Below are 26,602 nucleotides of genomic sequence, written 5' to 3' on the forward strand. Positions count from 1 at the left end.
TTCTTTTGAAGCGAACCAGTCGGCGAGCCATTTTCGTACATTTTCATACGAACTGAAGCGTTGTTCAGCGAGAGCGTGTCCCATTGAGGCAATCGGCGGACGGAGCACAGTCTGGAGAATAAGCCGCATGTCCTACTATTTCCCAACTGAACGCCTCGATCGTTTCTCTGACCCGTTCTGCTATTTGTGATGAGGCGTTATCAAGGAGCAATGTGTCTCTGTGTTGTCTTTTTCCATATTCTGGTCGTTTTTCACTTAATCCTCGATTTAAATCGATCATTTACTGTTGGTAGCGATTAGTGTTAACGGTTTCATCAGGTTTTAGCGGCACGTAATAGATCACACCCTTCGAATTACACCAAACGCAGAGTATTGTCTTCTTTCCAAATCAGTTTTGTCTTGGAGTGGATTTCAATGGTTTTCCAGAACTTATCCATGACTTCGACGCTTATGATTCTCAAAATATATCCATTTTTCATCACTTTCACTATTAAATGGAGAAACGACGTTCTTTTGTATCTGGCAAGCAGCATTTCACAAATGGTCTTTCTATTTCCTTGATGCCTGTCATTCAGTTCATGTGGAACTCATTTTCCCACTTTCTGCACCTTTGCTATAGCTTTCAACCGACGAGAAACAGATTTCTGCGTCACATTCAATTGTTCCGCAAGTTCATGTTGAGTTTGATTACCATCTTCATTCAATAAGGTCTGCAATTCATTGTCTTCTAATATTTTCGGTGGTTTCTCGCGCTCGTCGGATCTCACTTTTAAATTTTTGAACCACTCAAAACACTGTGTTTTCCCAAGAACATGTTCGCCGAAAGCTTCGACAAGCATTCGATGCGATTCTGATACAGTTTTCTCCAAATGATAACAGAAATCCAATGGTGTCCGCAAATTGTAGTTCATAGGCAGAAAACTCGACACGTTTACGAGTTTTAAACAGATAGCGATGTATGGAACTTGGGTTACTGCGTGTTGAATTCTTCGTCAGCCGTTGCAGGAAGCAGATGGTGCCGCAGACGCGGTCTCACGGGCTCTACACTAACGGCCAGCACCATCTATAAGGAAATTCCGGATTCATGCTTCTACTCTTGGTTGTGAAAAAATGGGGGACGGAAGTTTATATTAAAGTGTCGCCCTTAGGCAGAATTTAAATATACAGAATTATACTGAAGTCGCAGACGCCGGTGACATGCACGATGTGCTATGCTCAGTCCATACGTATTCCTGCTCTACGAGTGATGACGCTGTTGCAGGGATGACGCCGAGGGACAGCAGGCAGCTGTGGCCCCTGCGGCAGCGGCAGCAGCCAGCCCGCCGTGCAGCAGCGCCCCTCGCAGCGAGCAGCCGCCGCCACGGCCAGGGGCAGGGTCGGGGCGGGAGCAGCGGCTGCGGCGCGCCGTGGACCGCCTCTGGAGGCAGACGAGCCGCCTGCGCGCCGACATCCGCCGCCTGCACTGCGATCTCAAGGTAGCCGCGTAACTCTTAACACTCCTGATCACAAAAAGTTCAACACCGAGCTCGCGTGTTTTTAATTGCAAATCTCACTATCAGTTTATGCTTTTGAATGCAGGAAATTGGTACCTGCAGCCATCTGTGAAATGGAGTTAACAGCTAAGACGCATTCTCACTATATTCAGTAGAGCACGCTGTGTTTCCGGTCGTGAGGAGCAGTTTCTGTACAAACTTTTTAGTCTGCCAGCACGCCTCTAATACTGATACAGAGGCTTCGGCAAAACGGGAATACGCTGCCCAGTCAGAGGCCGCAGCCTGTTGTAATCACTGTGCTGCACGAAATTTTATAATTTATCGTTTATCTTGCCGTCTCTGGAGCACTTTTACTTTTAAGCTATGACGGTTTTAATCACGATTCCCTGTTGTCATACTCTCCCTACCGCTCATTACCCATCGGAGTCCCGTCGGCATGACGAACAGCCTCCATTCCCGTTATCACTTTTTCTGACTATTAAAAATTCCTAGGACGTCCGCAACAGGTAATTTTAGAAAGATCACTGGGATGCATCCGTTCCAAGATACTGCACACAATCTCCTGCTTTTGGAACCCTAAATATATGCTCCTGAACCAGTCCTTTATTCTGTTCGCATGGTTTTCCAACAACTCATTGTTCCACTGAGCATTAAAGTAATCCTTCTAGATCAACTAGCATCACGTGCATGAAGATAGGCAGTTCATACCGACCGACCACGTATATTCTAGAAAGGAAAACCTGTCAAGCATGGCCTCCCTCTTGATTTTTTAACCTACCAGTGGTCGTCAGACTTAAAATCTGATAATATTGCTCATCCCTAATACCTAGCAGTTCGCCAGAATCTTGTAAATCGGTTCAACGTCGTCAATAGATTTTACTGATAACCCTCTCCCTTCCCGCAATACTCTGACAGCAGGACCTTAATTTCATAAACATTCTCGACAACCCTATACTTCATGTTTGGATCACATTCTCACTAACTCTTGCTTCCACAGGTAACACCACCAAATTTATCCTACTTCGCCAATACCGATGTTGAAGTTTTTCACACTGTTGCTTAATTCATCCACATGTTCTTGTAACTGTATAAGATGTATCGAGGACATATCCTGAATCTTATTAGCATAATGGTTACTCGTGCGGGGATCCTACACATTTGAGAGAAAGATGACTCAGCAACTAAAAAAAAAAAAAAATCAAGCTAACGGCACAAGCCACTTATTGCGCTTTCAATGCTGGGGCCGGCGTTACTCACCTCGGCCATGTTGAGGTTCGGGTGGGCCATGACGAGGTGGTCCGTTGTGTCCCCCAGTCGGCGCAGCGCTCCAGCTCTCCTGCACTGTCGGAAACCCCCCCCCCCCCTTCCCCTCTCACCGACAGCTCGTACGCCAACTCGTTCTCTCCCAACTTAGCAATGCCGGTTACCTCTCTCGTCGACATCCTAGCAATGGAACGCAAGTGGTGTCTGTCAGACCAGGCAAAAGACAGAAAATTACTAAAACCCCAAAACTTTCAAACTCAAAAAAGCTTTCAAAACAGTTACTACTTTCTTAACTAATCCACTGGACAAACCCGTTATCAACGCAGTAATATGCACCGCTACCAAAGAGTAGCGAAACTAGGGTTTGGAGTCGTTGAGTGGCTTGTGCAAATTCCTAAAAACGTTTATTTACACTTAAAAATCCAACTGGCAATGCCACCTCCAAGGCATATGTTCTCGGTCCCCATTCACAATAAAATTAGTCATCTAAATAAATACAAGGTACAGCATACCACCAATTTAAACACCAGCACAGTTTTACAAAATGCAACCTCCAATTATTCTCGCTGCTCAACCTTCAGCTTTTTAGCTTGAACAACTATCTAAAAAATAATAGCTTTATATCTTCAGTTAATATACTTTAAAAGGGGTTATTAGTCTATGAACTGCCTTAAAGACAGACTGAAATCCTGCACTTCAAAAAGTCACAGATCACGTGCTCATGTGTCAACACTAGTTTCTCCAGCACATAATACCAGTTATTAACCACCAGAGGGAAGCGTACGGAAATATATAAAAACTGGCGTTAAGGTTATCCCCGCTGTCCAACAATGCAATAAACAATTTACTGAAACCTCCTCTCTGCTGATCAGCAGTGAATAACACACGGTTGACTAAGTCTTATGCCCAGTGGCATTCAGCAATTTAAATTAATACATAAATACCATGAAGGCTGGCTCACTGCGAATTAAGGGAAATTATACAAATCCCAGATCGCTAACTGACACCGAAATAACCGTCTTTACAAGCAAATCAACATCGAAATAAGAACATGGGGTCCCAAGACAGAAGGCTTCTGCCGGCCGGGGTGGCCGAGTGGTTCTGGCGCTACAGTCTGGAACCGCGCGACCGCTACGGTCGCAGGTTCGAATCCTGCCTCGGGCATGGATGTGTGTGATGTCCTTAGGTTAGTTAGGTTTAAGTAGTTCTAAGTTCTAGGGGACTGATGACATCAGAAGTTAAGTCCCATAGTGCTCAGAGCCATTTAAACCAAAAGGTTTCTCGTCGAAGAAAGCCATCCTTCCACAAACTGAAGCCGATCGATAACGACCTGAAACCGTCCGTCTGCCGGTGACACGTCCAGCCGGCGGATCCACGTCGGCAGCGGCTCGCCACGTGGCGGAGCCTCTCACCTCGCGAGGCAGCGCTGTCGCTCCACACGACACCTACTGATTATGTGCCCATCCCAGCAGGGACCCGTAGCGCCCCCAGTCTCTGTGGCGCGCCGGGGAGGTAGCTGCACAGCACGCGCTAAGGCCAGCAGCGAGAACGTCGTGACGGAGTAGTACCGTCACACGATAAATAACATCTTCTGCCAAACGTATTTCCACAGATACCTGAATAACTGAATCCCAGAAAGACCTCATCGGGGAAGACTAGCCGCTTCAATGTCCAATGGAGATAACAATGCCCGGCTACGGCTGATTTACTGGGTTGCTAAAGCCGATTGTGTCCATCATGGTCAACGCACCTTTCACGTAATGTGCATGTGTGTGACCAACGTAGGCTTTCCCATACTGGCAAGGTATTCTGTAGGTTCCAGCCTTCAACAATCCCTTGATAGTCCTTTATGGAACCGAGAAAGCACAAGTCCTTGTACGTCGCCGGACGATTAGTTTAACATTATGTTTCTTAGGATTCTGCTTAATTTCGACTTAAAGTTGCTGACATAAGCGAGAAACACTATGGTCTTGAACAGATCCTTCTCCTCTTCATCTTGTGGGTGGTCATGTTTCTTCCTCCATTACCTCTGAACAAAGATTGCAGGTGTTCTAACTTCTTTGCAAGGTTGTCACTATCACACGTATGTGCCCCGTTCACCAACGTTCGAAGTATGCCCATAGTTTATGAAGAGTGGTGGCAACTAGTCACCTGCAAACACAGGACTGTATGTGTGCGCCAATGAACCATCTACGAGTGACTAAAACGGCTAGAAAAGGCCGACACCGCCCTTCTCCATTGCCATCGAAATTCGACATTCTCATGTAGTGAATACAGATACTTCAAAAATCCTGACAGTTCATCTTCATCGTGGGGTAACTCTACAAGAATATCGTCTACGTTTCAGCGGAAGATATTAGGTTGAAGTTGTCCTGAATGAAGTACCCTCTCCTCAGAGCCTTCCATGAAACAGTTTGCTACCAGAGAGGACAGAAGACTACTCACGGTAAAACACCGTCAATTTTCTCAATATATTCACTGCTGAATAAAAAGCAGGAAGAGCACACATGACATGTAGAATTCAGAAGAGTTCAGTGAGACTAGCGATGATATAACCAAATACTAAATGATTTCAGCGTCAGCTCCACTGCCCTCCCTGTAAAATAATCTTAATACTAACTAAATTTAGTGGAAAGGGTTCAAGGCTTTCCTATTTTTAGTTAGCTGGTAAAATAACGTCGAAAAAGCAATTAAGTTTACCACTGGAAATTTTATTCTACTCACAAAACATTGTTTATAAATTGCACTATTAATAAAAGGAAGTGTTTTAATACAGGATGGTAAAAACCAACTGCGTTGAACAAAAATGTGAACGAATATTCCCTGAATGGGTTTCCAAGTTCTACAATGGATCGAAGGATGACCTATACAATATCACATCTATAATCTAGGTTTAAATTAAGTTTCACAAAAAAGAAAACTATCAAAATGGTCTACACTGACCCTCAATTATCTTTAATAACTTATCTAACTTGTCGTAAATTACAGTGGCTGATGTGGCTTCTCAATAACTATATAACAGAAAAATCATCGCGTTTCAGATTTTTACTTCAAGTGGCAAATGTGAACACCATGACCTTTAATTGACGATCGACACTAGTATTACGCAAAAAGAGGGTGTAACAGATGAGACTTCCGCAGTTCTGAGTGAAGCTTTTTGCGCTGTTATGCGGCATCGCGTGCGTTCATTACCTTGTTGGTATTCGTCAGGGGGCCGCGGGCAGCGCAGCAGCCATCCACCTCGCCGTCTCGGAACTAACTCTTCTCCTAACTTCTCCTTACTACCATTTATCGAAGTTGGTTTAAAAAAAAAAAAACTATCTGGCTGTGTTTTCATCTGATCAATCAGGGTCTCAATGTTAATGTTAAGCTCCGCCTACAAAAATTCTGTCTATCCAATGAGAAACGTTATACTTTTCGTGGTGGCGCAATGTTTTTAAGGTTTGCAACGTAAAGTCTCACGCTAAAACGTGCGGGTGGTGTGGTCTTAGCGGTAGGCTGGCAATGCGGGTGTCTGTCCATCCCTTATCGTAGGGCCTTCCAGCTTAACACGGTTCTGCTCTCGGCATCTGTTCTCGTTTCTCCCCTCGGAACTGCGTCTGCCTCACCGTGGGAAGGTATGACATGCATTTAGGCATTCTTTTGTTAGTCTGTGGTATTACATTTGCTCACTCGTTACTCGTATTACTTTGGTTAATTTAATGTCACGATTTATTCGGAGCTATGTGACATACTACTGGATTTGCTTATCATGTCAGGGTTTTCATGGAAGGTGTTGGATTTGCCTGACACTTTACAACACGTAGGTTTCCCTCATCCGCTGGAAGGATCACCATGAGACAATCTTCTCGTATCACTTTTACGCATGCGACTGTGCGCCACAGACAGAGCAACATTCGAAGGGGGCGCTAACTCGTCAGAGGGCGCTCATGTGGCGGCTGAATTTGCGCATGAGTCTCCACACCAATTTGGTATAAGGTTAGCGACATGAACCAGCAATCTCCATTGTAAAATACTCACCTGAAAATGGATGAATGGTTGTCAGCCAAAATATGACAAGAAGTCGACGTCAATACGCTTCAATCTCGAAACTGGTTGGAATACTTATAACGGCGGAAAAACTCGGAGACTCCCTGACGTAGGTTGTTAAAGACAAAGATAATTGCTATTTACCATATTAAAGATCTACTGTTTTATCATAGCTAGGAAGAAACTCTGCAGGTGTATCATTTGTATCACTGTATTCAGACACATGGCCGAAATCGGACGGAACGATGTACAGGCGACCGAAGACCACCTAAAGAACACCTGGTACTAGCAAATCCACACTTATCGAAGGCAGGAAGAAACGCTGGAAACTAGAATAGGAAAGGCATCTCATCTGACATAAGAAACACGAGTTAGATCGTAAGAACGACTGCCAGGTTGAAATTCAATCACGGCTGCCTCCGATAACACTTGTACCACCACCATACAGCGACTGTGGGGAGATCCAGGGCGTTAACCACATATACTTTAGCTGCTCTAGATACAGAAAAGAAACTTACACAGATAGTCCAGAGGAATAAGAACTTCCCTCAAATGCGTTAATACTTTTCACAACAGTGAATATAGACATTTATAAATTACTTGTGGAATTCGTGTTAAAATTTGGAATTAAGCTGCAACGTTTCAGATGTGTGTGTGTGTGTGTGTGTGTGTGTGTGTGTGTGTGTGTGTGTGTGTGATGCCTTCGAAGGATAGACAGCCTCGTCAGTTTTAACTGGCTGTATTGGTGTACCCACAGCTAAATTTAAAAAAAAAAATGTGCCATTTTCTAATACTTCTTTCTCTCCGTCTTTTAGGTCAGAATGTTGTGGTGTCCGGGTGGGTCACTCCATTCCTCTGATTGCAGGTCATAGACACTGCTGAACATCATTGACTATCCAGTTGATTCAGTTACTGTATCCTGGTTACTGTATCCATTTACCAGTCGCAATGGATCTCCCAAAGTATTTAACAGTATTCGTTATATGTAAGGGATATGAGAATTTTATTGTTATCGATGTTCCTTGTGCAGACCACGCAACCAGCACCATCCTACGTAGCGGTACATCTGGTGATTAAAAACTTTGTGTAAAGCCATAGTAGATGACAGTAGACCGTAATAATATATCATGGTAACTGGTAATGTATGCTTGTTTTAGATTTCTGAGGTAAACGGTTAAAAGGCGTTACAAACACATTAATTTTTTCTGAATTGGAATTGTGCCATTACGTTCCGGTTACAAGACAGTTTCCATAAGCGAATGATAGGGCAGTAGATAGATTAAAAGTAAAATAATATCGAAACATAAACTGCTGACAAGAAAGACGCGTAAAGTTCACTGACAACATTCTTGCTTCAAATAGATGAAGAACATTTCTTCATCTCGTAACGATATAACGACCTTCTGGATGAAACTTCGTCGACCGTTTCCTCCTCGCCCTCCTCCGCCCACGATGCGAACACGCTCATTGCACTTTTGAAGGCGTCGATAATGAGAATTCCTTCTCTGTGTGACATTTCTGCAAATTATTCAACATGCCTTTACGGAAGGCAAATGTTATATCGCTCAGTTGCTAATAAATTTGGTGCACTGTTCACATTAATTTACATCTGTTCACTATTACACGACCAAACGTTGAGGACATCGGTACTGATAAAATATTTACTTAGCATACCTAATTAACATCGCATTACCTTGGAGAGCAGTATATCAGCGATGTGCTGCGGCATAAATTTCCCCTCTCTGTTTACATGACGCACCTGTGGTACTACACTACCTCCATCATGAAAATAAACCTAATGTAAACAAACTCAAACGTGGTGATTCATCAGAAGCTCTATCACACGTACACTGGGATTGTTACTCTCTTGGAAGTAGGTCTTGCTTAGGTATTGCACTGAAGGGACAAAGAAACTGGTACACCTGCCTAATACCGCGTACGGCCCCGCGAGCACTCGTAACTGCCCCAACACGACATCGCAAGGGCTCGACTAATGTATGAAGTAGTGCTGGACGGAATTGACAACATGAATCCTGCAGGACTGTTCATAGATCCATAAGAGTACAAAGGCGTGGACATCTCCTCTGAACAGCACGTTGCAAGGCATCCCAAATATGCTCCATAAGGTTCTTGTCTGGGGAGTATAAGGGCCCACGAAGTGTTTAAACTCTGAAGAGTGCTCCTGGAGCCACTGTGTAGCAATTCTGGATGTGTGGGGTGTCGCACTGTCCTGCTGGAATTGACCAATGGACACGAAAGCATCCAGGTGATCAGACAGGATGCTTACGTACGTGTCACCTGTTACAGTCTAACTAGACGTATCAGGGGTCCCAAATCACTCCAACTGCACTCGCCCCACACCATTACAGATCCTCCACCAGCTTAAACAGTCTCCTGCTGACATGCAGGGTCCATGGATTCAAGAGGGTGTCTCCACACCCGTGCTCATCCATCCTCTCGATACAGTTTGAAACGAGACTCGTCCGGCCAGATACCATGTTTCCTGAAATCACCAGTCCAATGTCGGTATTGGCAGACCCAGTCGATGCGTAAAGCTTTATGTCGTGCTAGGGTAGACGAGTGGGCCTTCAACTCCGAAAGCTCGTATCGCTGACGTTTCGTTAAATGGTACTCACGCTGACACTTGTTAATTGTTCAGCATTGAAATATGCAGCAGTCTGCAGAAGTTTTGCACTTCTGTCACGTTGAACGATTCTCTTCAGTCGGCGTTGGTTCCATTCTTGCAGGATCTTTTTCCAGTAACAGCGATGTAGGAGATTTGATGTTTTACCTGATTTCTCATATTCACGGTACACTCGTGAAATGGTCGTATGAGAAAATCCCCAGTTCGTCGCTGCCTCGGTTATGCTGTGTCCCATCGCTCGTGCGCCTAGTATAACACCACGTTCACACCCACTGAAATCCTGATAACCTGCCATTGCAGCAGTAGTAACCGATCTAACAACTGGCCAGATACTTGTTGTCTTCTATAGGCGTTGCCGACCGCAGCGCCGTTTTCTGCCTATTTACATCTCTCTGTATTTGAATGTGCATGCCTATACTAGTTTCTTAGGTGTAGGTTCCTTATTACTAACTTACTATAATTGAAACTTTAAGACATTCTAATTTGTTAACTGCTATCAACGTCTTCCTTGATCACGTTTCAGGTATGTTGCTTTTATTTCAAAAATCTTGTACAGTCGCAGTCTCTGTCGCGTTGTGCTCTGATTGTCGCCCTGTTAATGCACAGTATGGAAATGACTAAGGCTGCTTTCTGCTCTGCAGTGAAACACGTGTGTGGAAAACTATAAAAAAAGGGCCGAGAAATAGGTTGTTCTTAATTTCTTAAATAAATTTATAGTAAATATTCGATTTTGAAGTTTTGCCGGAGACTGTATTTGAAACAGTTGAGTTAAAATCATACTGGATGTATGGCGCAGTTGATAGCGTATGACATTTGATAATATAGCAGTTCAAAAATCATTGGTTAAAGTCTCCCCTTGACTTTTTTTTTTCTTTCGTTCAATTGAAAAAACCTACATCTCATAAATGTAAAATTCATCATTATTTTTATGAATTATGCACATATTATTGTTTCTAATTACGTACTTAAGGCAGAATTCCTGTTTTAATTTCAAGTTTAAATTCTTAATTGTCGATATTTTATAAAATATTGTTCTAAACATTGCTTAAATTAAGAAAACATAACACTTTAATTTTCATAACAAAAATGAAAAACCAAATACTCTTTATTTTTGACTACGCCCATTGTTCTATACCATAGACGTAATCTCCCACGAATCAGAGTGATAGGTGTCGTAAAAACACAAAAAAAATCATTTTCACATCATCGAGCACACCGTACAAATGCTTCATTTTTGCATTTGCCACTGTACCCTTACAATATGAACACAGCACAACTGATTTGGAGCCAAGTTAAGCGATCTGTCGCGAGAAATAACAAGACTGTTAAGCTGCCAGCCGTACTGGAAATGACTCACGCAGATTTTTAACTTGTCACTGACGAACGGCACGTCATGAAACAACAGGAGAAAATGAGGCACGTGGGTGGCTTCGTGGACTCTGTTGTTGATCGACTCGTTATCAACGTAGCAGATGACAGCACCAGAACTGCTATTTAGTTCTAGGATTCGTATAAGGAAGGAGCGAAGAGATTACCAGACAACTGACTGAAATTAATACCTTCAGTGGCTTCAGTATTCAACTATACGGTCAAATCCCCTCAGTAAGCATCACACATAGCGCGCTCAGAAAAATTACTCTGTGTTTAAATTAGGAATTTTCATCACTCTTATTTATAATTAAAATACTGTCTTAGGTGACAACGAGAGTTTATTATACTTCCCTTCTGGTGAACTAAGAAGAGTACCGTAGTAGTCGTGTCTTGCCGAATATTATTATATTCTCTTTAAAAATTAAATGACATTCGAAGCTATTTTTTTCTCTGCTCATCTCTTTTTCATGTCTGGACTGAAAATGTTCACATCGTTGCAGGTTAGTTGGGCCAGCTGGCTGGCCAGTGCTGTCTAAATTAAATGCGCCAGTAGAACTGTTGTCCCACATTATCGCTCAGTCTATGTGCTTGTAACACAGGATAAAACGTACCGTTATGATCGTACTTGACTGTGCTGGACACAGATGGGCCTCCGCTCCACGTGAAACGAAATTCAGTGAGATTCAAGCAAACGGGAAAGAATACATAATGTAATGTTTACATCAGGTTTATTATTGTGATGAACACAGTAAAGAAATAATGCAAGCGCATGCACTGACTTTATTTCTATTTTTTCAGTTAATAGATTTCGAGATGTTGTTTCCAGCATTGCTATCTCTCGCAAATGTTTGACTATCCTGAGGCACACCAGCTTTTTAAATATGATCTCTTATACAGTTCTGTTTGCTAAAATATGGAACTAAAATAGGATCAGTCGAAATCTCTCACCAGATCCACACTGTTGTTGTAGGCATTTCTACGTGATCACTTTGTGCTCTCAACTGAAAATAGCGAGTGAAGCGATAGATAGTCACACTAAATACACTGCCCAATACATCTGTGCAAAGTTCCATCGGTTTTTCACAGTGGTTTCCATTTCGCGCCTAATTGGACCTTACTTTCCGAATACGCCTGGTAATAAAAAGTTACGATGATCCGTAACAGGTTGGTCGCATTGTCTTGACCTGAACTGTCTGATTAGGGTTATATTAGCTAGCCACACACGAGCGGGTGCCAGGGAAGGACCATGGACACTCCCGACAGATTCTGGAACACCTGCACTCTTCGCCTGTGCATTAATGGAGAGCCCCTCTTGAGGCTGTCAGCCGCAGTTCTGGGGACAGCCGATCCGTCCTCGTTAGCTGGACGGACACGTGGGGATTTCTGCAGCTGTGGGCCAAGCCACGTTAAGAAAGTCGATGAGCTTTCCTGCGGTTTTCATGACGCAGCAGGTTCCTTACTGTTTCCAGTATGGCGAAGGGGTGGGCTAGTGATCACATCGAAAATAAACTGTATCGCAAACGACCTTGTTTGTGGAAAAGACCCATAAACATTCCACGATGAAGAATTTTTAAAAGTATGGTTTACGAAGAAATTGTTGAAAAATTTATAGACGGTGTTCCAGCTATGGACCAAGATACATTGAAACTACAAAATTTGATATCAAGTTTCACAAGAGGTCAGGAAGGCGGAGGCTTTAGAAAGAAGCGGAAATTAAAAAGGCTATATTGTATAATCCTTTAAAAAGTTGCTTGTACTGTATTCAATAGTGTATTACGCATTATTGAGTACATACGCTATTTTACTTTACGACTTATTTTTCTATATGAAATGTCAATAACAGCCTGTTCCTGGTATATAAAACCGTCACGATTCTCAGAGGACTGCTGACTATTCAGGAAGCAGATCTGCTGGTGAGTGGCCAGCCACACCCACGTTCCCAGTTCTGTCTGCTTTCCTGACGCACTGAGGCCTGTTGACACCCGGGCTCGGCCGTGTACCAGAAATCCTCGAGCCTCGATGGCTCATCGCGGCTAGCGCGCTCTTTCCCGGAACTGATTGAGCTCGACAATCCGCTATCGGGCAATGGAAAGGAGCGGTCGGCCATAGGTGGGCTCGGTCGGGTAAGAACAGCGCGATGCACGGCTCTAGCGGACATCAAGCGCGTTGGTAATACAGCAGTACGCACATATCTGAACTCAGGTAAAAAATGGCAGAAGCAAGAGAATGGCGGTGTGACAACCGAAAGCTGGACAGGGCCTGAAAGACAGCATGGTGAAAGGGGGAGGGGAGGGGAGGAGGAGGAGATTAATGTTTACCGTCTCATCGACAACGAGGTAATTATAGACGGAGAACAAGTTCGGATTAGGGAAGGATGGGGAAGAAATTGGCCGTGCCCTTTCAAAGGAACTATCCTGGCATTTGCCTGATCCGCTTTATGGGAATCATGCAAACCCTAAATCAGGATTGCTGGTCGCAGATTTGTACCACTGTCCTCCCGAATGCAAGTCCAGTGTGCTAAAAACTGCGCCACATCGCTCGGTGCATTCCAAGGGCCTCCAGCAACAGCCAGGTAAGGCACGTGGGCAAAGGTGCCACATCACCTTTTGAGAGCTGTCATGGGCACCACAGGAGGATGAGGATTTCGTACTGTATCTTAAAAAGCCAGCAGTGGCAAACATATGAATCCCATGCTGCTAGTATGTGGAAGGTATGGCCGGTGGACTGGCGAGAGTCTTCACCACGTGGGGTATACGCGCCGCAAATACACAGTTACATATTGTGTCCATTTTAGAAGACCGAGGACTCATATCTGATGTTTCAGGAACCCAGCTCTAGTTGCGACAGTAGGTGCTGGAAGTTGAAGACAGTCGTGCGCCACAGATCACTTGCGAAATCAAGTCCTAATCATCGGATAGAGGCAGCTACACCAAATGTAGCAGAACTGTCCACAGGAAGCCTCACACCTGTCCCCATAGCACTTGACTTTAATACTTCAAGGTAGCTAATAGTCAGCTCTTGCTGTAGAAGACTCCTGGCATAAGATGTCACCCTCACTCTGATAATGGCCTTGTCAAAGAGGGCAGAGGACCATACAGAGGTTCAGGGCACTCTCTTCTCTTTGGGGTGGAGGAACTGCCCCAAAGGCGGAAGAATCAGCAATGATCAACGGCATGAGGATGCAGAAGGCAATGCAAATTACTTCATTAAAGACACACAATGTGTATCTACAGGACATGTGGCCTGTAACTGAGAAACTATCACGCTGATCTCTCGATGATCCCGGAATAGTTCCCCATTCCGAAGTCCAGGAGGATACTGCCAAAGGATAACGTTGTACAAGTCTGGGCGTGGAATGTCAAAAGCTTGAATGTTGTAGGGAAGCTATAAAATCTGAAATGGGAACTGTAAAGGCTCAGTCTAGATACAGCAGTAGTCAATAAAGTGAAATGGAAAAAAGACAAGGATTTCTGGTCAGATGAGTATACGGTAATATCAACAGCAGCAGAAAATTGTATAAAAGCAGTGAGATTCTATATGAATAGGAAGGTAGGGCAGAGAGTGTGTTACTGTGAACAGTTCAGTGATAGGGTTGTTCTTGTCAGAATCGACAGGAAACCAACACCGACCACGATAGTTTAAATATACATGCCAACGTCGCAAGCTGAAGATGAAGAAATAGACAAAATGTATGTGGATATTGATAGGGTATGAAGGGAGATGGGGGACTGGAATGCAGTTGTAGGGGAAGCAGTAGAACAAAAGGTTATAGGAGAATATGGGCTTGGGACAAGGAATGATAGAGGAGAAAGACTAATTGAGTTCTGTAATAAATTTCAGGAAGTAATAGCGAATACTCAATTCAACAATCACAAGAAGAGGGGGTATATTTGAAAAAGACCGGGTGATACGGGAATATTTCAGTTAGATTTAATCATGGTCAGATAGAGATTGCGAAATCAGATACATGATGGTAAGGCGTGCCCAGGAGCAGATATAGACTCAGATCACAACATACTAGTGATGAAGAGTATACTGAAGTTTAAGAGATTAGTCAGGAAGAACAAATACAAAATGAAGTGGGATACATAAGTACTAAGGAATGATGAGATACGCTTGAAGTTCTCTAAGGGTATAGGTACAGCAATAACGAATAGCTCAGTAGGCAGTGCAGTTGAAGAGGTATGGACTTCACTGAAAAGGACAATCGTAGAAGTTGGAAAGGAAAACATAGGCGCAATTGCTAAGCAACCGTGGGCAGCAGAAGAAGTATTTCACTTTATCGATGAAAGAAGGAAGTATAAAAATATTCAGGGTAACTCGGAAATACAGAAATAAAAGCCGCTGAGGAATGAAATGAAAAGAAATTGCAGGGAAGTTAAGACGAAATGGTTACATGAAAAATGCGAAGAAATCGAAAATGAAATACTTGTAGGAGGGACTGACTCAAAATATAGAAAAGACAAAACAACATCTGAGGTGTGGGGTTGATCTGTTATTCTGTTATTCTGCGGCAACGGATTAATCTGAGATGTACCCTTTACCGTGTGGCTCCTGCAAGATGCAATTTCCACCCCCACACTACTACAGAAGTCAGACTGACGCTCCTAACGTTCTAAAGAGAAAAGCCTGAAAACTTTCAGCAATAAATATCTTCTGGAGTCGCCTGCTGTAAGGAAATGACACAAAAATTCTTACGTAACTAGTGGGATGCTTGGGTGCTGGAGTAGTGCTAGCTAGTGTAAGACAAACATGAAACTAACGAGAGTTATAATTTTTTTGCAAAAATTCTGAGAAATCGCAATGGCACTTAGAAACTGAACAAGTTATTTCCGGGTTCTTTTTGGAATGTGAAGTTACCTCTTAAGGATAGGATTCGCTAATGAAAATTCTATACAAAGTTTAACATTGTTATTGACTTGGCAGAATGGCTGAGAGGCGCGCCTACTCAACTTGAATAATTATCCTTTAGAATGGTGCTAGATACGGTCGAGGCTGTTGCGTGTGAAATGCAGTGAAGTGTACTGTTGTGGAGGAAATATGGGGCTCGCAATAGCTGTAGCGCACAATACCGTAAGCTGCTATGACTGCTGTCTGCGCAGCTCGCTGCTGACAAATAAGATAACTCTCATTCTATCTGGATTGACCTTCGCCAATCAAACTCTCCCTATGCCTTGATGAAGTCAAGGATTCCTATTAGCCCCGAGTCTAACTATTGTCGTGGTACACCGGTCAGATAACCAGTCCACCGCGATGCTACTCAAAATTCGCTCGCAGGCGTTTAACTATACCTCTGTCCATTCACACCGCACAATAAATGTCAGCCAACACAGTGAACAACGCTTAATCTCAAGGACTCAATATAGAGTAGCACTTCGATTCTCTCTCGACAGAGGTGCTGTGCCAGTGAAGTACTGAGAAGAGACTTGTTCCTCGCTCCAAGAGCAACAACGAAACGCAGCCTCTCCACGCCAGACGTGAAGAGGTATATCTTTCGGTCTCTTCCATTATTCCTTCAGCTCAAGGTGTCAGAAATATCGTCTGCCAATCAGCATTGCTCTTCTAAAATGGGAGAGTGACGTTTTGTTTAAGGCGACCAATATGGAAACCTGTAGCATTGGCATTTGGCGTTTGCTGTCTCCCTGTGAAAATCTCTGAAACTGCGTGCTATGTGTAAAGAATGCATAGGCTAGCCGCTCCCACACAATGTAGCGGAATTTTCTTTTAAGCAAAACATGGGGTCGTTCCCCCTTTTCACTCGGGCCCACACTGTCCGCTTCACGGGCGGTCACCGTCCAACATAGGCTGGGACGTCCTCTGAAGGGACCGGCGTCCCATTGTGCGGTTTCTCTCCCGAACTAAAAGCTTCTGTGACCATCGTGTCTGAAATGTATGTGTGTATGCTACCCTCAAGTATTTCAACCACGGTGCGCTTACTTGATAACTGCATATTGTTGACATGAATTCATACAACATTGACTTTATCTTATCGAGTTTGGGTTCGAATGAAGCGTCTTCATGTGCGGAATATGATTGTGAGGGCGAAATATGTAAGCAATGAAGGCCAGGAGACCACGACGTCTTACAAACCTTCGGTGACATTAAAAACAAGGGTGGTAACATTAAGAGTGTAATGGAAATTCCTCTGTTAAATGCAGAGGAAAGAGCGGATAAGTGCAAAGAACAAACTGAAGGCCTGACAGAAGAAGAAACAGGAGTCCATTTAGAAGAGATGGGGGATCTAGCATTAGAATCAGAATTTAGGAGAGCCTTGGAGGACTTAAGATCAAATAAGGCAGAAGGGATAGTTAATATTCCATCAGAAATTCTGAAATCATTGTAATAAATGGCAACAAAAAGACTCTTCAAATTAGTGTTTAGAATGTATGAGTCTGGCGAAATACCATCTAACTTTCAGAAAAATATCATCCATACAATTCCAAAGACTGCAAGAGCTGACAACTGAGAATTAGTGCACAATCAGCTTCACAACTCATGCATCCAGGTTGCTGACAAGAATAATATACCGAAGAATGGAAAGGAAAATTGAGGAAGTTTTGGATGACGATCAGTTTGGCTTCAGGAAATGTAAAGGCACCAGAGAGGCATTTATAACGTTGAAATTGATAATGAAAGCAGAACTAAAGAAAAATCCAGACGCAGTCAAGGATTTGTTGCCTTGGAAAAGGCGTTCGACAGTGTAAAATGGTACAAGATGTTCGGATTTCTGAGACGAATTGGTATAAGCTGTAGGTAGATAGGGGTAATATACAATGTGTACAGGAGCCAAGAGGGAATCATAAGAGTGGACAGCCAAAAACAAAGCGCTCGGATTAAAAACTGTGTAAGGCAGGAATGTAGTCTTTCCCCCGTACTGTTCAATCTGTACCTCGAAGAAGCAATGACGGAAATAAAAGAGAGGTTCAGGAGTGGGATCAGAATTCAAGGTGAAAGGATATCAGTGATATGATTCACGGATGACATTGCTATCTGAGTGAAAATGGAGAAGAATTACATGATCTGCTGAACGGAATTAACAATCTAACAAGTACAGAATATGAACTGAGAGGAAATCGAAGAAAGACGAAAATAATGAGAAGTAGCAGATGTAAGAATACCGAGAAATTGAACATCAGAACTGATAGTCACGAAGTAGATGAAGTCAAAGAATTCTGCTACCTATGCAGCAAAATAACCAACGACGGATGGAGCAAGAAGAACATCTGAAGCAGACTAGCACTGTCAAAAACTGCATTCCTGGCCGAGAAAAGTCTACTAGTATCAAGCAAAGGCTTTAATTTGAGGAAGAAATTTCTGAGAAAGTACGTTTGGAGCACAGCACATGTACTGTGGAAAAAGTGGAACAAAACAGAATCGTAGCGTTGTGGTGCTACAGGCGAATCTTGAAAACTAGGTAGACTGATAAGATAAAGAATGAGGATGTTCTGTGCTGTATCGGAGAGGAAAGGAATTTCTGTGACAAGGAGAAAAGACAGGATGAGAGGACATCTGGTAAGACATCAGGGACTGACTTCCATGGTACTAGAGAGAGCTGCAGACGGCAAAAACTGGTAAGGAAGACAGAACTTGGAATACATCCAGCAAATAATTGAGGATGTAGGCTGCAAGCGTTATTCTAAGGTGAAGAGGTTGGCTCTGGGGAGGAATTCATGGCAGGCCACATGAAACGAGCCAGAAGACTGATGACCCAAAAAGAAAGTAGCTACCAGAAATTTTGTCATAGTTCGTAACCCATGCCATTGACTTCCTGACTTCAGCACTGCTACGAAGAACGAGGACGAGATTGCCCGCATAAGCAAATCAGCTGAAAACAAGGCCACCAAGAGACATCCCAGGAAGGCGTTGGTGGAGGCCGCAGAGCAACAGTTCCATTGCAAAATCATACTACAGTGCAACAGTGCAGAGAGCGGGCAACCTTGACGCACTGAACTATGGATCAAGATTGCAGGGATGAGACAGTCACTGTAGAGTACATGGAACGTCACTCAACGAAGGAGACGCATTATGACATCGACAGTAGTATGAGGGTATTCCGTATTGCAGGGCCCCCCTTCCAGGTAGTCATAATCGACCTGATCGAATGCCTGGTTGAACTCAAGAGCGGCTAAAAGTCCAAAAACACGTCTCGATAGAGGGCAATGTGGTTGTTACTGGCATCCCCCAAATAGCTGCGAGGATGGGGCGTGAGTCGTGCTTGGGTAGCTCAGTTGGTAGAGCACTTGCCCGCGAAAGGCAAAGGTCGTGAGTTCGAGTCTCGGTCCGGCACATAGTTTTGATCTGCCAGGAAGTTTCATCTCTCAAATAGGTTTGATCAGGGGAAACCACGTACCAGGCTGTCCGTTTAAGCTGTCAGCCAACAGCTGCTTAATGATCTTTGTGTCGCAACGTCAAGAGGCGGTAATCATATATCCGTGATGCTCCCCAAGGCTTGTGAATGGGAAGCCGTCTGAGTTCTGCACTGTAGGCGACATAAGTTCCCGATAAATTGCCGTCCACACCGACGAAATATCCAATAAAACTCTAGCAGTTGGGGGCAACGTTTGTAGAACCCACCTGTATAGCATTATGGACTTCGTCCTCCGTGACGTCGGAAAGCAGATCCATTGTGACATCCCCACGAACCGAGCCACAGAAAAGCCGGGAAGTCGTCACAATGATGGGAAGGTGGTGACGTTGTGCAGAGTACTGATTGGTATTATGTTCGTGGAAGACACACCCTATGTTGTGTAGGCTATTTGAGTTCCGCCCGTCATCAGCGCGGGAGCGCGGGCAGAGGGGAGTCTGGCTGGAGTAGGGCAGTGGAGCAGGTGTGTTGTGTGACGCTCCCGCGAGTTACCGCGCTTTCGGGGTTTGGCAGCATGTAATTGCGCTCGACTTGCTATGTTAGTTTCTGACACGGTGTCGCGGACGGGAAGCATTAGCTGCCGCACATCAAGAGCCTGTTTCGCCTGGAGACCGTGTCGAGAAGAAGGCGCGCCAACATCCAGATTCTGCAACAGCGACGGCCGACAATGGGTGACTGTCGCCACATCCTCGATCGACGACTTCACACCTTCAATCAACCAACAAGGAAGACTGGTAGCACGTAAAGTTTTAGAACTGTATGGCAGACCTCAGCTTTTCAAACTACTAAATTTTTCTCACTAAATTACAGCAACGTAACATACCCTTTGTTGCTCATTGTCCCAATTGCATTACCAAGCAGGGTCCCTTCCTTTTCTGGAATGAACCCGAGTGTCGAAATACAAACGCCAGCATTAAAGTAATATCATTCTGTTTCACTGCTTTAATTTTAAAATTCAGTTAAGGTATTCATAGTTGGCTACAATATTTAGATTACACAAGCACAAATTAAGAGTGCGAGTTTTGTTACCGTATTTTAGCTTACCTGTGACTGCAGCTCAGCTTAGTACGTACTAAATTATACTATTGTCAAATGTTAAGAATCATTTAATTCAAGTTCAAAGTTAAATCTCTTATTTCTAAATTGCGTAAATTCAAGTAGCTCTTGAAATGATTGTTGAGGTAGCCCAAGACTAACCTTTTTTGACTGAATTTCGATGTGCTTCAGAAACAAAGCTCACTATTAATTTCAGTCACTAAATTAACTTTCAATATTCCGGTTTTATTAATTCTTTTGCTAAATTAAATCAGAGTGTAGCGAAATTTATTACTTCTGACAAACTTTCAGTTTTCACACTACACGTGTCAACCTTCAGTTGCCACGCTTCTAGTGCTAATTATATGTGTAATAACCTTTCTTTTTCAGTTACTATAGTAATTGTCCATAGGACTGGCGACCGTAATTTCCCCCAAATCTCAAATATCTAATTACCGCTACTTAATTGTTAACGTAACGGCCGCACATTTACTTTCTTTATTAACTTTACCCCTTTTCAAAATTAATTTACACCAGTTTCATTTGCATTTTTCCTTTCATTTATATGTAACCCTTTCCTCCCTCTTTACCGACAGATTAATTTCAGTGACGATTGCTTTTCCCAAATTTCCATTAGGTACACGCGGTTTAATTTTTCACTGTCAGTAAGGTCGATAAGTGAGGGGGAGGTTACACAGCTCTCCATGCCACTCCATCCTGTGCAAGCGTCTTCATCTCCCAGTACCTCCTGCAACCTACATCCTTCTGAATCTGTTTAGTGTATTCAACTCTTGGTTTCCCTCTACGATTTTTACTCTCCACGCTCCCTCCAGTACTAAATTGGTGGTCCCTTGATGCCTCAGAATATGTCTTACCAACCGATCCCTTCTTCAAGTCAAGTTGTTGTTGTTGTGGTCTTCAGTCCAGAGACTCGTTTGATGCAGCTCTCCATGCCACTCTATTCTGTGCAAGCCCCTTCATCTCCCAGTACGTACTGCAGCCTACATCCTTCTGAATTTGCTTAGTGTATTCATCTCTTGGTCTCCCTCTACGATTTTTACCCTCCACGCTGCCCTCCAATTCTAAATTGGTGATCCCTTGATGCCTCAGAATATGTCCTACCAACAGATCCCTTCTTCTAGTCAAGTTGTGCCACAAACTCTTTTTCTCCCCAATCCTATTCAATACCTCCTCATTAGTTATGTGATCTACCCTTCCAATCTTTAGCATTCTTCTGTAGCACATTTCGAAAGCTTCTATTCTCTTCTTGTCCAAACTAGTTATCGTCCATGTTTCACTTCCATAAATGGCTACACTCCATACAAATACTTTCAGAAAAGGCTTCCTGACACTTAAATCTATACTCGATGTTAACAAATTTTTCTTCTACAGAAACGCTTTACTTGCCATTGCCAGTCTACATTTCATATGCTCTGTACTTCGACCATCATCAGTTTTTTTGCTCCCCAAATACCAAAACTCATCTACTACTTTAAGTGTCTCATTTCCTTAATTAATTCCCTCTGCATCACCCGACTTAATTTGACTACGTTCCATTATCCTCGTCTTGCTTTTGTTGATGTTCACCTTAAATCTTCCCTTCAAGACACTGTCCACTCCGTTCAACTGCTCTTCCAAGTCCCTTGCTGTCTCTGACAGAATTACAATGTCATCGGTGAACCTTAAAATTTTTATTTCTTCTCCACGGATTTTAATACCAACTCCAAATTTTTCTTTTGTTTCCTTTACTGCTTGCGCAGTATACAGATTGAATAACATCGGGGAGAGGCTACAACCCTGTCTCACTCCCTTCCCAACCACTGCTTCCCTTTCGTGTCCCTCGACTCTTGTAACTGCCGTCTGGTTTGTGTACAAATTGCAAATAGCCTTTCGCTCCCTGTATTTTACCCCTGTCACCTTCAGAATTTGAAAGAGACTATTCCAGTCAACATTGTCAAAGCTTTCTCCAAGTGTACAAATGCTAGAAACGTTTGTTTGCTTTTTCTTAATCTAGCTTCTAAGATAAGTCGTAGGGTCAGTATTGCCTCATGTGTTCCCATATTTTTACGGAATACAAACTGATCTTCCCCGAGGTCGGCTTCTACCAGTCTGTAAAGAATTCGCGTTAGTATGGATTTTAATTCCTACTCAAAATTTTTCTTTTGTATTAAAATATAGTTTTATTGATACACTCGAAGACAAAGAAAAAACGACTCATCAAGAAAGAATTATCAGAACGGCACGGAAGTCGGTAAATTGATATACATGTATAGACAAAGAAATGATTACAATTTCAGAAAAATTTAATGATTTTTTTCAAGAGAAATAACCTTACAGATTGAGTAAGTAAATAATTTCATCCACCTTTGGCTCGTAAGCAAAGCTTGGCATTGACAGCGTTGCTGGATGTCCTTCTGAGGGATATCACGCCCAATTCTGTTTAACTAGAGCGTTAGACCACGAAGATCCAGAGGTCTCCGGCCCATAATGTTCCAAACGTTCTCCTTTGGGGAGATATCTGGCGAGCTTGCTCGTCGAGATGGTCAAGAAGATGATTAGAGGCAGAAACTTTCGTAGTGTGCAGGTGGGCATTATCTTTCTGTAACGTGAGCCCAGGATGCCTTACCATGAAGGGTAACAAAACGGGCAGTGGAATATCGTAGACATAGGGCAAGCTGGTATCCCTCCGTTGTCCGTGGTGTCCCCAGATGTGTCTTCGACCTGGAATCTCATTGACTGGAGTAGTATTTTCATTGATGAGTCCCGCTTCAAACTGAGCCCCGATGAACAGCGAATGCTTGTCTGGAGACGCCCCAGACAGCGGTAAGATACCAATCTGACTGTCGACCACCATACGGCCAGACAGCCGTGACTGTTGGTCTAAGGTGCCACTTCATTTGATGCCAAGACCCCTTTGGTTGTCGTCTGTGACACTCATAAAGCATAGCGGTACGTCAACGCATTCTAGGCCCGGTTCTGTTGCCCTGCACACGGCAAGGATTTCTGCTGTTTGACATCGTGCCTGGCAAACCCTAGCTTGGCCAGCAAGGTCACCACATCCCTCCCCCAGTTGAGAACGTTAAGAGCATCATGAGCAGCACCCTGCATCAAGCTCGGGATTTTGACGTCTAAAGTGCCAGTACGTCAGGATTTGGCACGATAATCCTCGGTAGCACGTCCAACAACTCTGTCAGTGAATGTCAAGCTGAGTAACTGCTTTCATAAGGACCAGAAGTGGATCAACACATTGTTCAAGCGGGATTCTAAAACTATTCTCCAATTTAAAAAAAAATATTTTATTTAAATTACAGCAGACCACAATTTACAACTAAAATTTGTTTCAGCTTAAAAATCGTAGGTACTTGCTGAATGGTAACCTTCAGCTTAAGATAAGCCTCTTCGTTGGTTTATAGTACAAGTAATTACTACAACCATAATAAACGGACCGCTGATTATTGAAATCTACGGCGCGTATGACGAATGCAGGTACTCCGGTGTTGACAGCGAGACAGGATGCGGCCTACAGACTGGTGCAGAGCGCCGCCGTTCCGCCTTTGATCGATCGTAGCGTAGCCGACGGATGAGTGTGGAGTGGCCTGTGACCAAGACATGTACAATTTTGTCATCTACAGAATTACTTCGTTACTGACGGCATCTTATTTTCAATGCACCTGTTGTTCAGTGAACCATCACAAGTTGCATACCTATCGTTAGAGTGGAACTTCTGTTCAAACACTTTAGAATGAATGTAATCAGATATCAAGTTAGATGGGAAACTTCTGTACAAAAGCTTTTTATCTCGCTTTTTGTGGGCACTATTCGCATACGACTTCTTTTATAGTTTTAAGACACAAGTATTTGTCGACTTTCGGCATAGCACGTAAATTAACTGAGACCTATAATAAAGCCACAACTAAAAGTTTACATATCGCGTTTCAGTTACATTTTGTTATTGCACTATGTAACTTATTGTCACATTACACCCTGATTTACAAGTAATTGTATTGAATGTGTAGTCATTTTACAGGCAATCATTTTAAAGAAAACAATATAGTATTCAGTTGATAATTCTATTTATTATTGTCACTGTTTGTACAACTATTTTGCTCATAATTATGATAGTTACATTATCAGCGGAGGGAAATGTTTGAAAATTAAACGGCAAGTCAAGATATTTATGACTATATTGTGCAGACACTCTATCTACCCAAGTAGCACAACAGTTGTAAAAATTTAAGAAACTGTCATAAACTGCTCTTTGTTTCTAGTTAATTAAATATGAAACTTTCTGCAGAAACTCATATTGACCTAAATAATATTGTTATTTTCCAAATAAATGTCTTAGGTAGATATTTTAAAGTGTGAAATTACAGTGAAATCAGACCCTTAGCCGTTGATAAATATCAACAGGGACAGCTGAACAACGTGTGTCCCGCCCGGGACTCGAACCTGGGACCTCCTGCTTACATGGTAGACGCGCTATCTTTTTTTTACTATTTAATAACATGAGGGATAAAATAAAATGAAAAAGAATGTTGGCAGGAGCGTCAATCGAACCGGAGCCAACAGTTCCCCAGCTGGTCAACTTGACCACTTTTTATTTATTTATTTTCACACAAATGGATACAGGAATGCCGTTCCTCTACGGTGACATAACCAGAATAATAAAGGTCGTTCCGTTACGACATAAGGATGCTCCATGCTACGGACCGCTGCGGATTTTCCGATGATTGTCGTCTCGTCGCTGTGTTGTTTCCACTGTTTGTTCAATCTCATTAATAAAAGGAAGTGGAAAGAGGCTCGCAGGTTAACTTCCCATGTTATGGATAATCCAAAGAAAATTAGAATAATATTGTCTGTTTTTAGGGTTCTTAATCGCACAATGTCGTTCGTTAAGGTAATACGAAAAATATGGTACTGTCTTTTCGCCATTGCCGAATAGGCATTGAACAGAGTGGCCGCTAATCCACGTCACAGAGTTCGTTTTTGCTCTCGGAAAATACACTCCATCTGAGAAAAGAAGTGATCGTGTAGTTATCGTGTCGGAAGTCGTACGTGTGAGAAAAGCCAATATCTGGTGCACCAAATACCAAACGTCCTTTGCCGACCCGCATTCGAAACGACGTTCATCCGTGTCGTTCATTTGGCATGTGGCACACAAGGGTGAGGCAGCGAGGTGGATGTGATGTAGGCGGGACTGGCACAACTGTTTCCCATTGACAGTTATATACCATGTAGATTGCACGTCAGTTTCAAGGGTGGTGGCATGCACTGCCTGCCACACAGCACGACATTTTGTAGTGGGGTGTTCGGTTTCAATCACATACGGGGTCCTGTTCAGTTGCATGGCAGTATATATCGCCTACGTCGTCATCAATCGTGTGCCTAGTAATGCGGTATGGTCGTAGCTTAATCCAAAGAAGAATTGACTAATGTAGAAGAAAGGTGCTGCGATGTCCGATATCATGACAGGCGGTGTGAATGAGGTGCGTCGTAACGCCTCCAGTAATAGACTAGTGAGGCACGTCGGGCTTCTTCGCCAGAGGTGCAGGTGACAGCTGACGAACAGGGCCTTTGTTCTGAACGTGATAAAGGCCTAAGCCCCCTCTGGGCCTCGGGTGGGTTAGGGACTCGTACTAACAAAGGATCCCAAAACTGCCAACATGCTGTGAGCCAGAGTAGGCGGTATCGGGAGTATCTGTGCAAAATGGGGGATGCGTGACACTAAATAGACGTTAGCATATCGCGTCCGTTGCAGGAAGTCTAGATTTCTAAGACGGTGGTCACTTATTCCTGTTCTCTTTTGATTCAATAAACGCCTGTAGTTAAGGGCTGTCGAGCGCTTCATGTCAGATGTGAAATCAATTCCAAGACAGCAGATTGTGTCACTGATTCGTAGCGGTGCGACGTTTTCCTCAGATAGACCTCTGCCTATAAACAGGGAGTGCGATTTGTGGACATTGAGATCGCTCCCCGAAGCCGCGCCGTAGGTCACCACCCACGCCAGTACTGCTCAAACGTCGTCATTACTGCGAAGAAGGTGTACCAGATCATCAGCATAGGCAGTGCAACAAAAAGTGTGTCCGCCAAGGGACATCCCCGTCAGGCGTTATCGGAGGCCACAGAGTAGTGGTTCTAGGACAAGGGCGTACAATATCTCCGAAAGAGATCAGCCTTGGCGCAACCGAGCGCTGTATCTGTATCGGCAGCGTGAGACGGCCATTATAAAATACCCTGGACGTCGCGCCGCGTAGGAGACGCATCACTACCGCAACTATGATGTCCGGATACCCCATATATCGCGCCGAGCGGTTCTAAGCGCTTCAGGCTGGAACCGCACTTGCTACGGTCGCAGGTTCGAATTCTGCCTGGGACATGGATGTGTGTGATGTCCTTATGTTG

General features: G+C 43.5%; 1 protein-coding gene across 1 annotated transcript in view; it reads left to right on the plus strand.

The window, feature by feature from the left end:
* Positions 1–26,602, plus strand: part of LOC126272355 (uncharacterized) — a 102,483-nt gene that overhangs the window by 35,811 nt on the left and 40,070 nt on the right. Inside the window, exon 2 of the mRNA XM_049975162.1 lies at positions 1,262–1,475. Within this exon, the coding sequence (XP_049831119.1) occupies positions 1,262–1,475 (214 nt within the window). The remainder of the gene's footprint in view (positions 1–1,261; positions 1,476–26,602) is intronic.

Source organism: Schistocerca gregaria, chromosome 5, assembly GCF_023897955.1.
Source record: "Schistocerca gregaria isolate iqSchGreg1 chromosome 5, iqSchGreg1.2, whole genome shotgun sequence".
In the NCBI taxonomy this organism is placed as follows: domain Eukaryota; kingdom Metazoa; phylum Arthropoda; class Insecta; order Orthoptera; family Acrididae; genus Schistocerca; species Schistocerca gregaria.